Source organism: Schistocerca gregaria, chromosome X, assembly GCF_023897955.1.
Source record: "Schistocerca gregaria isolate iqSchGreg1 chromosome X, iqSchGreg1.2, whole genome shotgun sequence".
Taxonomy (NCBI): domain Eukaryota; kingdom Metazoa; phylum Arthropoda; class Insecta; order Orthoptera; family Acrididae; genus Schistocerca; species Schistocerca gregaria.
The window spans coordinates 184,048,750-184,063,690 of NC_064931.1; the positions used below are offsets into that span (position 1 = coordinate 184,048,750).

At 36.2% G+C, this 14,941-nt stretch overlaps 1 protein-coding gene across 3 annotated transcripts in view; it reads left to right on the forward strand.

The window, feature by feature from the left end:
• Nucleotides 1-14,941, forward strand: part of LOC126297831 (HEAT repeat-containing protein 5B) — a 472,968-nt gene that overhangs the window by 365,211 nt on the left and 92,816 nt on the right. For all 3 annotated transcript variants that reach the window (XM_049989077.1, XM_049989078.1, XM_049989076.1), the window contains 2 exons: nt 6,744-6,818; nt 14,345-14,620. In XM_049989077.1, coding sequence (XP_049845034.1) covers nt 6,744-6,818; nt 14,345-14,620 — 351 coding nt within the window. The remainder of the gene's footprint in view (nt 1-6,743; nt 6,819-14,344; nt 14,621-14,941) is intronic.

Genomic DNA, 14,941 nt, shown 5'->3' on the forward strand with positions numbered 1-14,941 from the left:
TTTGTTATTTGTATGCACTATTAATACCTAGTAATGCAAGCAGATGACTTGCTCATAATTATTAATAGTACCTTGTGATTAAATATATCTGTTATGCAACATGTGCAATCACAGAGGGGACTGTAAAGACACTGGATTCCTGTTTGTGACAAACAAGGTTAAAATTCTCATCTAAACAAGGTTAAAGTTCTCATCTGGCCCTCCAGATTTAGACGTTCAAACTTTTTAGTTTCTTCTTGTGGGGATCAATCTTTGGTCTGGTTTAATACAGCCCATACAATTCTTATCCTGTGCCAACCTTATCATCTCAGAGTAACACTGGCACCAGATATCCTCAGTTGTTTGTTGGATGTATTCCAATCTCTGTCTTCTCATGAAGTTTTTGCTCTGTACAGCTGCCTCTATCATCATGGAAGTTATTCCCCGATGTCGTAAAACATGTCCTATCGTCCTGCCCTTTCTCTTGTCAATATTTTCCACATGTTTCTTTCCTCACCAGTTCTGTGGAGAACCACCTCATTTCTTATCTTATCAGTCAACCTCAGATTGTCTTCTTTCCTAGTGTTCTCATGGTCCACAATTCACTTTTGCACAGTGCTGTGCTCCAAATGTATTTCCTCAGAAGTTTCTTCTTCGAATGAAGGCCAATGCTTGATACCAGTAGGATTCTTTTCACCAGAAATGCCTTCTTTGCCTGCACTAGTCTGTTTTTATGTCCTCCTTACTTTGTCCATTTGTTACTTTGCTTTCAAGGTAGCAGTATTCCAATGCTTTGTCTACCTCATAGTCTCCAATTTTGATTTTAAGTTTCTCACTAATCTCATTTCTGCTACAATTTATTACTTTAGTCTTCCTTCAGTTTACTCTCAGTTCATATTCTGTGCTCGTTAGTCTGTTCATTCCTTGCAGTATGCCCAGTAATTCTTCCTTGCTTTCACTGAGCACAAAAGTGTCAACAGTGAATTTTATCAATGATATCTGCTCACCCTGAATTTTAATGCCAGTATTGAATCTTAATTCCATTATTGTTTCTTCGATGTAGAGATTGAACAGTAATGGAGAAAGACAGCATATCTATCTGCACCCTTCTTAATGTAAGCACTTCATTCTTGATTTTTCATTCGAATGATTCCTACTTGGCTCTTAAGCATGTTGTATGTTACCTGTCTTTCACTATAGTGTATACCTGTTTTTTCTAAGAATTTAGAATGTCTTGCACCATTTTACATTGTCAAATGATTTTTCTAGACCAACAAATCCTTTGAACATGTCTTTATTTTTATTAAGTGCAGAGTGAGAGCTCTCTCTCTGGTATCTTTACCTTTCCTAAAACCAAACTGATTGTCATCTAACATATCCTCAGTTTTCTTTTCCATTCTTTGATGTGTAATTTTTGTTGTTAGCAACTTTGTATGTCTGAGTTGTTAAGCTGATTGTGCAATAGTTGTCTCACTTTCTGCCCTTGCTATATTTGGGATGGTGTGCCTTATATTTTTCTGAAAGTCTGATGGTACATCCCCAGACTTGTAGATTCTACAGACCAACTTGAATATTCATTTGGTTACTACTGCTGCCATGAAATTCCACAATAATTTTATATATGCCTTCCAAAGCTCTGTTAAACTCAGATTCTAATATTGGATTTCATATCTCTCCCATAAACACTCCTATTTCTTCTTCTGTCACATCATCAGACAGTTCCTCCTCACCATAGAGACCTTGAATGTCTTTTTTTTCTCTCATTCATCACTCCTCTGCATTTAACGGTGGAATTCTTCTTGCCTTCAGTAGTGGTCCTAAATTACTTTGAGCCTAGTATGGTTTCTTAGATAATACTACGGCCAGCACTACTGTAAAGCCCGTAAAAGATGTGTCACAATTAATTGACACATTAACTACCTATGTTTTCTTCAAAATTTTTCATTAATGACAGTAAAGGTATTCAACCTTCACACAAAATGGTGAGTGTCAAATTGGTACAAAAAAGTATAGATATCTGCTTACTCAGCCTTTCTAACTCTAATTCTTCTTTACATTTGTAAATCTACTCAGGTTTACTTCAGAAGCAGATGTATTCATCAGTATATTCAAGCTCTCTTCAAAATCAATTAAAGCATTAAAAGCATAAATACAGTCGTCTGCACTTTTCATTTGCTTATTCATGACACAGAATCATGTTCATTTCCTTTCATTGTAGATAGAAATCTTTTGATATAATATGTCAGAGACTCATTATTTATACGTTTACATTCTAGTCATGCCACTTATTATATGCTACACTAACGGGCACAAATTATTTGTGTGTTGTTCGATGCTTTTAACTCTAATACATTACCCCAGATTAGACTGTAATTTAATGCAACTGACACCATTCAGCATGGGTAGTGAATTATCTGCTTTGACATTTGTTTTTCATTTTATAGATATCCTGTTTTTTTATTATTTTTTTATGTTTTATATGTAGTGTAGTCATTTTGTAAAATTTTCAGAATGTTCATTTATTTTTATTAAACATAGGCTACATGCAATAACAAACAAATGAACAAAGCCTGATTTGTAATATAGGACTCCATCACACACTACTCTTTGTTTTATTTGTACTTATTATTTTTTTGTACTTGTTTCATATCTATACAGTTCTGAAACTGGCTTTAAAAAGATTATTAATTTTCCTTTGTGGTTAAACATTTTTGAGCATTAACAAAATCTGAAGAAATAATGTCTGCTTCATTATTTTATTAAGATGGTTAAGTGATAAATGAAAAATGTACTAACACCGCACACTTTTAGAAATATATAGTGTAGTAATGTCAGTGCTTTCTGTACAGCTTACTGAAACATGTTACACAGGACAGATACAACTTTCATTTTAAGCTGCCAGGTTGTTCTTGAGGTTTTAGGAAACTACAGTGTACCCTATTTTTAGTATAACTTCCATTAAGTCTGACTGTTTATTTTCATTTTACTGACTGATTAATGTATGCAGAGAGCACAAACACATACCGTTGAGCTACTGGCTTTTTGAGTAGATCAGTCTTTAAATATTGTTTGCTCATGTTTAGCCTCTGAGGACTGTTTTTCTATTTTATACAAGTTGTTGTTGCAAGTTTTAAAACAAAAGTCGTATGACGTGATTCACACTAGTTTTCTGGTGTCAGTGAAAAATTTCACGATTCCTCAAAAGAGATGCAGTAGGATAAAGATTATTATCAGCATTTTTTGATCATATGGATGTGTTTCCAGTACGACAGTAGAATAGGTTGTTCATAATCTATGTAAGCTGTGATATTTGTTTCAAAATACCTCCTCAAATTATTTTAGCAAGTTATTGTTTAACACAACTGTTGCCAAGGGTTTTTAACTTTTTAGTGAATGTTATTTTCGTCCCACTTTCATTATTTGAAGTGTTAAGCAGTTACTTTTTTCATCTTTCCTATAATTATAAATGCCATTTATAAGATTAATTCTTATTCAAATTGTGATTTTATACATGAACTAGTGCTTTTGTTATTGACATATTTTTCATTTTTATGTTTCTGTATCTTTTTAACATCGATTATTTAATGCATAGATTTTGTAGAATGTGTATCAAAACAGTTTCTATTGAACTATATTTTGAATTAGGTTAGCTTTCAACTGTGAGAAAATTGATACTAGGCTAGTGCCAGACATGGTAGCTCAGGGTACAGCAGGTGGCCGACATCATGCCTAGGGTGTTCCGAGTATCAGCACCATGTAGTTTGTGTTCCATTTACTGTGTGGGTCAGATTTGCCTCAGTCCATGCCTGGGACTCTCCAGTGAATGTTGGTTGCGGTTTAGTCATTGGTTTATCTTTCTACCCTTATGTGGTGAAACTTGGGCAGGCAAGTGCATTTGTTTTCAATTTATTGCTCCGTGTGTATGAAATAATTATTTCAAGTGTAATTACACACACATTTAATTCTTATAGACTTGTCTCAAAACAGGCGTGAATGTAAAAGGAAATTGTTTCCTGTCAAAGTAAAATTTGTAATACGTATAAATTAAAATACGTTTTGAGACATGTTGATGAGAATAAAATTTTGTGTAATTGTGCTGGAAATAATTTGTAGATAAAGAATGATAAAATGAAAACAACTGCACTTATGTGCACAAGTTTCACAACAGAATGGTAGGAAGATATACCAACAGCTAAATCACAACCAACATTCACCACAGAGTGCCCAGGCATGGACTGAGACAAATTTGACCTGTATGATAAACGAAACACAAACTAGATGGCACCCTAGGCATGATATTGGCCACCAGCCATTCCCTGATCTGCCACACCTGGTGTGGTGGGGGTACCAAATCTGTTGATGAACATTTTTAACTGCACATGAGGATGTAAAGGGAATATGGAGCCACAGTGACAGGGAGAGAATTATACATGATACTGCTATGAAGTTTCCTATGATGAAGTCCATACCTAAAAAGGGCTTGATTAACTTGCTGTGTCAGAGCTGGATAAAATCCCAAGTTTTCATGACTGCCTCTCTCATGATTTTCAGGGGCGAAGTCTGACTGTAGTGAAACATGGCCTCTGAGTGTAACAGTGGGAGTCTCGCCAGCTTCATGACAGAGAGACTTAGCCCCCTAAAATGATGATGGAGGTAGCCATAAGAAGCTTTAGATTTTTATCTATATACATATGACACAGGCTAATTAGATGTGTCATATAAAACCTATATGTTTGTCAAAGCTGCATGATATGACTTGACAGGAAACAAAGTAAATCTGACATTTTCTGCAGTAATACTGGGTGTAAAGAAAATGGATTTACAGAAACTTAGGGAGAGAAAAGTAATTTAAATTTGGATTGGCAAAAAAACAGGGTTCTCATCAAAGTGATAATTTATGTTGGACAATAGAGAAACCAAAAATCACATCTGAAACCAAAAATTGTCAATAGCAAAATGTTGTTTAAGAGTCGGGAGATGTGGGATGGTGAGAAGACATAGAGGATATGAAGAATTGTACAGTATGTATGGCTAAAGACAATGCATTGTGTACTTGCAAAATATAACTTAGAAATCATTGAGCAGCAAAGATTAGCAACAAATGTGTATTTGTATGCTGTTTCTAACTTAACTGTTACATAAATGTTGCTATAACTGCAAGTTCATACTCAGTTTTGATGTGATGATCCACTGACAAGTTGGTGCTTTACACTGAATGTAGGGATTAAACAGAAATAATGCTTGTTATTTATATTTATGAGATCTTTTCAAAAAATCTTGGAACTCTGTCTGCAAAATTTTTCTAAGCTTACCTTTTACTTATTGTGCATGGTCTTTTTCAAAATACTCTTCTCTGCAATAAATACACAGCTCCCAATGCCGTTTCCACTTCTGGAAGCGGTCTTGGTACACCTCTTGCTGGATCGTGTGAAGTGCTGTTTGCGAATTTTCTTTTATCTCATCTATCGTTGCAAATCTTCATCCTTTCAACAGGATTTTCAACTTTGGAAATAAAAAGACTGCAGGGGCCAGGTCTAAAGAGAGTACAGAGGATGAGGCAGCACAATGATTTTGTCTTCTGTGCAATAGTCATGCACCAACAGGTCATGCACCAACAGGGATGAATCTGCAGGTGTGTTATCATGATGCGAGAGCCATGAATTGTCTCACCACATTTCAGGCCATCTCCTTCTCACATTTTCTCACAGGCATCACAACACGTCCCAATAGTACCATCGATTAACAGTTTGTCATTGTGGTATGAATTAATGATGAGCTAACCCTTCAAAGTCAAAGAAAAGTATCAGCATGGCTTTGGCATTTGACCTGACCTGATGAGCTTTTCTTTTGTCTTCGAACCTTTTCCAACCCATTATGAAGATTGAACCCTGGTCCCAACACCATAGTTGTAGGCCCATATCTCATTACCAGTTATGACTCTCTGAAGGAACATCTCATTCTTGCTTGTGTTGTGCAATCTGAAAACTATTCACAGATTGTGTGGTGAAGGTCTTTCTGGTCTTGACTCATGAGCAGTGGGATGAACTTGGTAGCAACACTGTGTGGTGAAGGTCTTTCTGGTCTTGACTCATGAGCAGTGGGATGAACTTGGTAGCAACACCATGCATTCCATGCATGCTGTGTCAGGATTTCATGATACGATCCAGCTGAAATGTTACATTCTTCTGCAATCTCTTGGACAGTCAGTCTTCGATTAGCAAGCACAATTTCGTTGATGTTCCTGACATGAGCATCATTGGTAGATGTTGAAGGGTGTCATGAATGAGGGTCATCTTTAACTTCTGTACGATCATTTTTAAACCATGTGAACCATTTGTAACACTTATTACAGCTTTAGCACTGATCACTGTAGACTTCCTGTATCTTTTGGTGTGTCTCTGTAAAGGTTTTCTTGACTTTCACATTAAATTGAATGCAGACATATTGCTCCCCTAACTCTGCCATCTTGAAATTCGCAAACTGTTTCACACAATCTTCTACTCACTGTAGCACTGAACAATATCTAACAGGTGTAAAACAGTGAAACTTCTGGCAGTTACGCATTAAATGTGTGTGTGCACGGATACTAACTGCATTTTGCTCCAACACACCATTGGTGCAAAATTACGAATAGTCTGGAACTTTTTGAACAGACCTCATACATGGTGACAATTTGTAAGCACTGTTGCAGCTTTAGACATAGATTCTCTTGAATGTTTAACAGTATAGGTAAAGTAGCCATTGTTTGATTTTGTTTGTTTCAGCTTCAACCAAATAGTGCAGCTGGCTCTGGTGCTTTAGAACATGATGTCTGCTGTCTATATCGACCTATTCCAATGGCAAGTATATTCTAAACTGCAATTTATAACTTTTCCTTAATGGCACAGACACAATGTTTATGCATTTCACGTGGAATATTAGCTGTGCAAACAATTTAAACAAAGTGACTGGGATATTATTGTTGTAAATGTATTGTAACAAGTAAATGTCATAATATTAGTATTGTTGTATACCATGTGATTATTAATAAAAATGAAGGTGTAGGATGGAATGTGTGTACTATGTACACAATGTGTCTGTAATGATGCTACAACAGGGAGAAAAAAGTGCACATTTATTGAAGCAAATAATGGAATCAGTTTAGGAGTAACTTAAAGTAAAGCACTGATATTGAGCTGATACGACCACCATTTGTGATTCAAGAGATATCTCACTTGAAGTCATATTACTGCTCAGCCAGAGTAATTACACGATTTCCTGTTGGGTCTAACATTTCAACACAGAATTCTGACAGCCAGTCTTATCTATCAGTGTGAAGCAGAATGGTCACTTGTGAAACTAAAATCTATGTACACAGATAATTTTTCTGTACTTTAGTAAGTTTTTGTGGCCTAAAATGTAGTTGTTAACATAAAATGTCATGTGTGAAAATCAGTTTGACCAGTTGGGTGTCATCAATGGTCAGGACTGAGGATAAAAGATTCAAAGACTTGGTCGCTTGCAACGCCATGCACTTTTGATTGACTTGATGATTACTGTTCGCAGAACAAGCAATCAAAATATACATTTGTTACCAAGCATAACTATAGTTAATAGGAGAAAACTAAGCCTAGTGCGTATGGAGTTCCTGTTGAAATGTAGTGATGGAGATTGCCTCATGAAACGAAAGTAAATAACAAGCATATTCTGCATGTGCAAAACTAGTTTGTTTTGAATTTTTTGAATACATATTGGCACTGTCTTTGTTTTACTACTGCAGAACTATCAGATAATCTTGTGTTTACCTTTCAAAGAAGATGTATCTTACCGATTGAATTTTTGTTTGCATAAGGCATTATAGTTTGAAACAAATTTTGTAAACGATTAGTCACTTCTACACTCTGTTCAGAACTATTATAAGATTAGCAGCTACAAAGCGAGTCGTGAAGTTAGACTCATGTGGGAGGCACAGCTCGCATTCTCACCTGTATCACAGCTGAGACCTATAGCCATAGCAACCACACTTTGTTGAAAAACCTCACCCATACAGCACTGCACTATGCTTTAGTGTCCGGTGTTCATTGTGCACTGTGGTTTGTGTTATTTTTATTTTGTATTGTTACAGGAGTTAATATGTGATAGGGTATTACTGTTCTTTGTTGTTAACAATAACGGAAGCAGGTTTGCCAAACGTTATGACTGAAAAAGTTCAGTATTTCTCTCTTGGCCAGGAGAGCTGACTTAAGAGGTCAGCCAAAGGAAATGGTGTACCTGTTGTGCACCTGTTTCAGGAAAGAAAACTTGAATGGTGGTCCATTTCTTTGTTAACAAGGAGACTGAAAGAACTGCTGGAGCTTTGAATGTAAACAAAGCAATATATTTTTATTGGTGATTGTTGTCCACAGCTTTCATAAACTTCCAAACTGATGTTATATAACACTGTAAAATGATGATTAAATTATTCTTTAATATGTAACCAGTTTCTGTCAGAGTCTTTGTCCAGAATCTGTTGTACAAACATCCGTTGAAAAGGGTGTTTCAAAATTATAGCTTATAGTGTCATGTAATGTTATTTCTAAAATAAGCAAAAATGCTGTTGTGCAGACTAACAAGGATATGTATGTGAAACTCGAAAATCATTGTAGCTGGAAAATCCAAGGAAAAGCCACTTGTGCCAATAAGTAAATTATTAATGTAGATTCATTTTTAGGATTTGATACTTAATAAAATTTATGGTATTGCAGAAAGGAGTATCGAACACTCACCAAATTATTGGTCATCCTTTAGGAAGCAAATCTTGGTCAGTGCAATCTCACTTCACTATTTACAGTTCCGCAAAACATGAGATTTCATTGTAGACATTTCTGTAGTTGGAAGCTGTTGATCTAGAGAGAATATGTATATGCGTGACGGTGCTCATTTTTAAGGGAGTTCCATGAGGTGAAAATTGATGAATTGGTGTGGCTTCATGAAATGTGTGTCATTTCTGGCCTGATTGTGAAGCATGGCTGGACAGGTGACACAACTAACGTAAAACTGATAGTGTCTTCTGACAAGGAAGGCAGATTTAATCTTCTGCATGCAGGCAACTAGCAATGTTTTCTCCCATACTGTCTCCAAATTGTTCAGTAAAATAAGACAGTAAATTATCATGAAGAAATGAATTGTGATACATTTACGAATGGTTTGTAGTGTCACTAATACTAGATGCAGAGAAACTGGCCAAAACTGTTCTTGATTGTATGCCTTACCATTCTTTACATTTCTGCTAAGGTCATACCATAGTGAAGTGGAAAAGAAAAAGATTGTAATGTCCAAGCAAGTGATAATCTTTAAAACAGGTCGAGTGAAAGGAATTTATATAACTCCAGTCATTAGGTGCCAACTTATCACTACCATTTCAACCCAATATAATTGATAGGAGCCAAAATTATGCTTTAACTTGTCAGGAATTAAAAAAATCATGTCTGCAGTTGAAATGCTTAACAAAAAAAAAACTGTTGATAAAGTCACCTCTGAATGCTGGAAAAAGCTATGACATGTATGCAGTAAGTCATAAAGAAACCGTGGAAGAATGATGTTAGTTTAAAAAATTCAGTGAAGGGAACGGTAATGTCATTAATTAAAGACTGTATATGCTTTATGTATCTGTGATAGTGATGAGAGTCTTGTTAATGAAGTTATTTCACAGTTATAATAGCTTTATTGTAAACTTAGCTATCTGTTCCATGTAATGAAGCCAAACGAGTGACTACTATTTTTCTTGACATGCAAACAGAACATTATACATCACATTTAACTCAAAAATCTTCTATGAGAGATCCCTGACAGACATTTGGTTTGGAACAGATGAAAATTTGATTTATTCTTAAGATTTTGTTCAGATAAGATGTTAATCTGAAATCAGTGACAAAAATTTATTGTTAAAAATAAAACTAAAATGAAAATGTAGTGCAACTTTTCCAGAAGAAACAGATGTCATTTCCATCTTTGTATGTTGAATAGTTACAGGATTACGTGTGTTCCATGTGATACACAAGTCTGCTCTGGACCTTGACAGGCTGTTGTGGTAATGTTAATCTTATGGTAATTCTGAAGAGAGTATGGTGGATGACTTGCACTATAGCATGTGAGATAGTGATCCCTCAGTGGATCAAAGGATAAGGGGATAATTAATTTATCATATGAAATGTTGGCTAAAACAAACAAACAAACACACACACACACACACACACACACACACACACACACACACACACACACACACAGTGAGAAGAAAAATGCAGGGAGTGGTGCAGTGGTGTGACTAGGAGGAGGAAGAAACTGAGAGAAATAGGAGAAAAGTAAAGACTTGACAAAGATAAATTGAGGGAAGGAAACCTCTGTATTGTAATGAGTAAATAATACTAAAGGAAAGTCGTGAATTATCTCCAACTACTCTCTCTTCTCCCTCCCAAATGGATTTCGGCCCTTTTCTGGATTCTCTAAACACCAATTTGATTGTTTCTTGCCTTTCTGCTGCTTCACACATGCCTTATGGAAGTTGAAAGTGTAATACTGTGTTTCCATAGCAGTCATTAGAGATTGAGCACCAGAATAGGTGGGGAATGACACAGGAAAAAGTTTTATAGGATCTTGTTAAAGGAATTGCATTGGTAATTGCCTATACTGATGTAGGGAAACGACAGAAAACATACATCTGGATTGCCACAGGGGTGAACTCACTGGGATGCTGTAACGTTTGATGCAGCTTTCCATGCTACTCTACCCTGCGCAAGCCTCTTCATCTCTGAGTAACTACTGCAACATACATTCTTCTGAATCTGCTTCCTGTATTCATCTTTCAGTTTCCCTCTATGTTTTTTAACCCCCACACTCCCCTCCAGTACTAAATTGGTGATCCCTTGATGCCTCAGAATGTGTCCTACCAACTGATCCCTTCTTCTAGTCAGGTTGTACTACAAATTTCTCTTCTTCTCAATTCTATTCAGTACCTAATTAGTTACATGCTCTAGCCATCTAATCTTGAGCATTCTTCTGCAGCACAACATTTCAAAAGCTTCTATGCTCTTCTTGTCTGGACTGTTTATTGTCCATGTTTCACTTCCATACTTGGCTACACTTGATACAAATATGATGGCTGTTTTTTTTTTTTTCCCACCAACCTCCAATAGGCTATAAATAAAAGACAAGTTCATAGAAAACAATTATTTTACTACCAAAAGTTTTGTATGCTTATGGTTACTTTTCATCATAATCACCGAAAAGATTGAGACATTTATCGTACCCGTGGACAAGCTTTGCAATACCCTCTTCAAAAAATGTACCTGCCAATGATGTCAAATGAGCATTGATGTTGTTTTGAAGATCTTTGTTGGTTTTAAAGTGCTGCCCTCCTAGCCATGTTTTCAGTTCAGGGAAAAGGTGGAAGTTGCTGGGTGCCAGGTCAGGACTGTATGACAGATGATCAAAAATGTCTCATTGAAATTGTTCAAGAAGCTGTTGGGTTGTGCCAGCAGTGTGTGTACGAATGTTGTCATGGATCAATACAATTCCTGAGGTCAGCATTCCTCTTCGTTTGTTTTGAATGGCTCTCCGCAAATGATGTTAAGTTTCACAATAAGCAGGTACATTGATAGTGGTTCCTGGATGCATAAACTCTACAAGCAACACACCTTTTTGGTCCCAAAACATGGTAGCCATAACCTTTCTGTTGTTGAATGTTTGTTTGAATTTTTTTGGTTTGTTTGGTGAATTTTGATGCATCCATTGTTTGATTGTCATTTTGTTTCTGGTGTGTCATATTTTATCCAACTTTCATCTCCAATAACAATTGATTTCAAAAAGTTCTCTCCTTCATCATGGTAACGGTCAAGGAAATTCAAAGCTGACACCATTCGGTGACTTTAGTGGGAGTCCGTCAACATTTTTGGAACCCAACGAGCACGCACAAACATTTTTGTAGCCTAAATGTTCAGTAACGATAGTGCCGACAGATCTTGAAACTTCCAGAATTTCCATAGACAAAGCAGTTATGGTGAATGTATGATTTTCTCTAACCATTCTATCAACTCGTTCAACAAGGTCGGCTGTAATGGCAGACTTGGTCCTTGGCCCCCTTCATCATGTACGTCATTCCAGCCATCTTTAAACTTTCAGCACCATTCACACACAACACCATCAGTCATGAAGTTGATCACCATGCACTCAGCTCATACTCTGATAAATTTCTACTGCAATATTCCCTTCTGCTTGCAGAAACCGAATTACACTTCGTGATTGATGGCAGCCATGTTTCTGTGGCTGTAGTGCAACGCAGACTGATGCCTTGAGGTCAGCAATGGCGGAGCGTGTAGTGCGAGAGTTACGCAGTAGCTTATAGTGCATGTCCACTTTCTGCCATTCACGTACCTTCTTTTCTAAGTGATAGGAGGTTGGGAAAAAAATGGCCTTCCCACTTTCAGAAAGGACTTCTTGACACTTAAATTTATACTTCATGTTAACAAAGTTCTCTTCTTCAAAAAAGCTTTTCTTGCCATTGCCAGTCTACATTTTATATCCTCACTACTTCGATCATCATCAGTTATTTTGCTTCCCAAATAGCAAAACTCATCTACTGCTGCAAGTGTCCCGTTTCCTAATCTGATTCCCTCAGCATGACCTGATTTAATTCAACTACATTGAATTACCCTCATTTTGCTTTTGTTGATGTTCATCTTATATCCTCTTTTCAAGACTATAACACAATCATTATTATTATGCTGTCATTTCTGAACAAGTATGATATCTTTCTAGGAATTCATATTTAGTTGGCTGGTGAGCCTGATCCATGATGCATATGTTCTACCTCAGTGGCTGCAAGTAAATATGAGGATAGTTGTTTTCCAGTTCAATATGTCTGTTTTCAGAGGAACACATTTCCTGCTGTGAATGGTTGTTCTGCAGGTGTGTCCGCAACTGTTTGTAATTAAGTTAAACTCCTTTGGATTGAGTTTGAGGCTGCATATTTAACTCCATCTACATAATTTTGCACGAGCCACCATAGAGAGTACATTGAAGACTAATATCATTCCCCCTCTTCCTATTCCATTAAAGGATGGTACACAGAAAATTAGATTGTTGCTAACCTTCTGTATGAGCTCAAATTTCTTATATAATAGCATTGTGGTCATTACATGAGATTATGTTGGCAGAAGTAACATGTTTTTTTGGCCCATTTTCATGTGAAATTTTGTGAGAATGCTCTTTGTAATATGAATCATGTTTCTTGCAATACCTACACTGCAGCTTCTTGAGCATTCTCTTCCATTAATGCTGTATGGTAATGGTCCCAGTCTGAAGAACAATACCTAAGAATTGATTGAACATGGGTTATGTAAGTGATCTCTTTGGTGCATAATCACACTTCCTAGGGATTCTCCCAGTAAATCTGAGTGTGGTATCTGCCTTCTCCATGGCTGAATTTTTGTGATTGTTCCATCTTATATCACTCGTGACAGAAACTTTAAGTTATTTGAAGCTTGTGACAGATTCCAGTGTTTTCAAGTGGAATCCATGCATTATGTACAGTGACCTTCCGTAATAGTATACTGGAACTTCATAATAGATGTTATTGCCATTTTGGTTTTGGAAATAACCTTGTTAGGGCCAGAAAGTCTCCCCTCTAAATAATATGTAATTTTTAATCTTGTCAGAAAGTGTGGTATGAAATAGTTGACAAGTAGATAATAAAGAGAGTTGGCACTATCAGCAGCCCAGTTTTGTGACAGTTTTTGAAAAGGATATTTTTGGTGACCTATTTACTTAAAACATTTGTAGTTTTAACATACCTTATAGAATTAGAGAAGATAGTATATAGCTTGACAGATATGTTTCTTTGACTGTGCTCAGGATACTCTTTTTTACTGCATGTGTCTTCAACTTGGTGACCTTCTGTATTCTAAATGTAGTGATTTCTTGTGACTTCTTTCTACATCTATGTCCAAAGTCTTTAAAACCACTGTGAAGAGGGTACTTCCAGTTACAGGAGTTATTAAGGCATCTTTCTGTCCCATTCAAATGAGCACCTCTGATGATTTCTACACAGTTGTGTTCAACAGGCACATTAATTAGGCATAAATTGTGATAATTTGATTTTAGGTAAGCTAGACTTTCACAGAACCATTATTCAGATTATCAAAAGTTTTATTTTCAATAATTACACTGATTTACAGATATAAAACTTGAGTTGGCAGTGCTGTTTACGCTTTCATACATAGCTCTTAAACAGCTGTGGTTCACAACTCTTTGGAATAACACTGCATTCAGAAAGCAATTGTATCCTTTACAGTGATTTTTTTTTTCTTTCAAGCCTATCTGCATACTGAATGATATTTTTTGTCCACAGGGTGAACTTGTACCTGGCCCATTACCCCTTGGAGTTGCAGTAATAGATGCTTCAGTTGTCTTGTTTGGGCAAATTTTTCCAAGAGTGGCAAATAAACACCGACTGCAGATGCTGGATCACTTTGCTGAATGTATCCGTCATGCTAAATCATCGAGACAGGAGGCAGTACAAATGAATGTTTTCACAGCAGTGCTGAGTGGTCTCAAAGGTCTTAATGAAACAAAGACTTCTCTTGGCCAAGAAGAAGTTAAGAAATCAGCTACAAGTTTAATAATTGTGAGAAACATTCAAAAATATTTGTAAATGTTTGTGATAAGTATTTTCTGCTAATATTTTTACTTAACAGAGATGGGCCGAATCTCTGCAAGATTTTGAAATTATTTATTATTTAGCATTTAATCTTCACTATTCATTGTAGGTCTTTTTTTCATGATTTTTAGATTGTTACTGGGAGATCAATCTGTGGTTATCAACAGTTAAATGTGTCAAATATTCCAAGGGAGTGTGTTCATTACCATAAGTGTCAGCTATCCTGTAGAACTGATGGGAAAATAGTCAGATAATTATTGTACTATAATAATCAAAGGGGCAACTTTC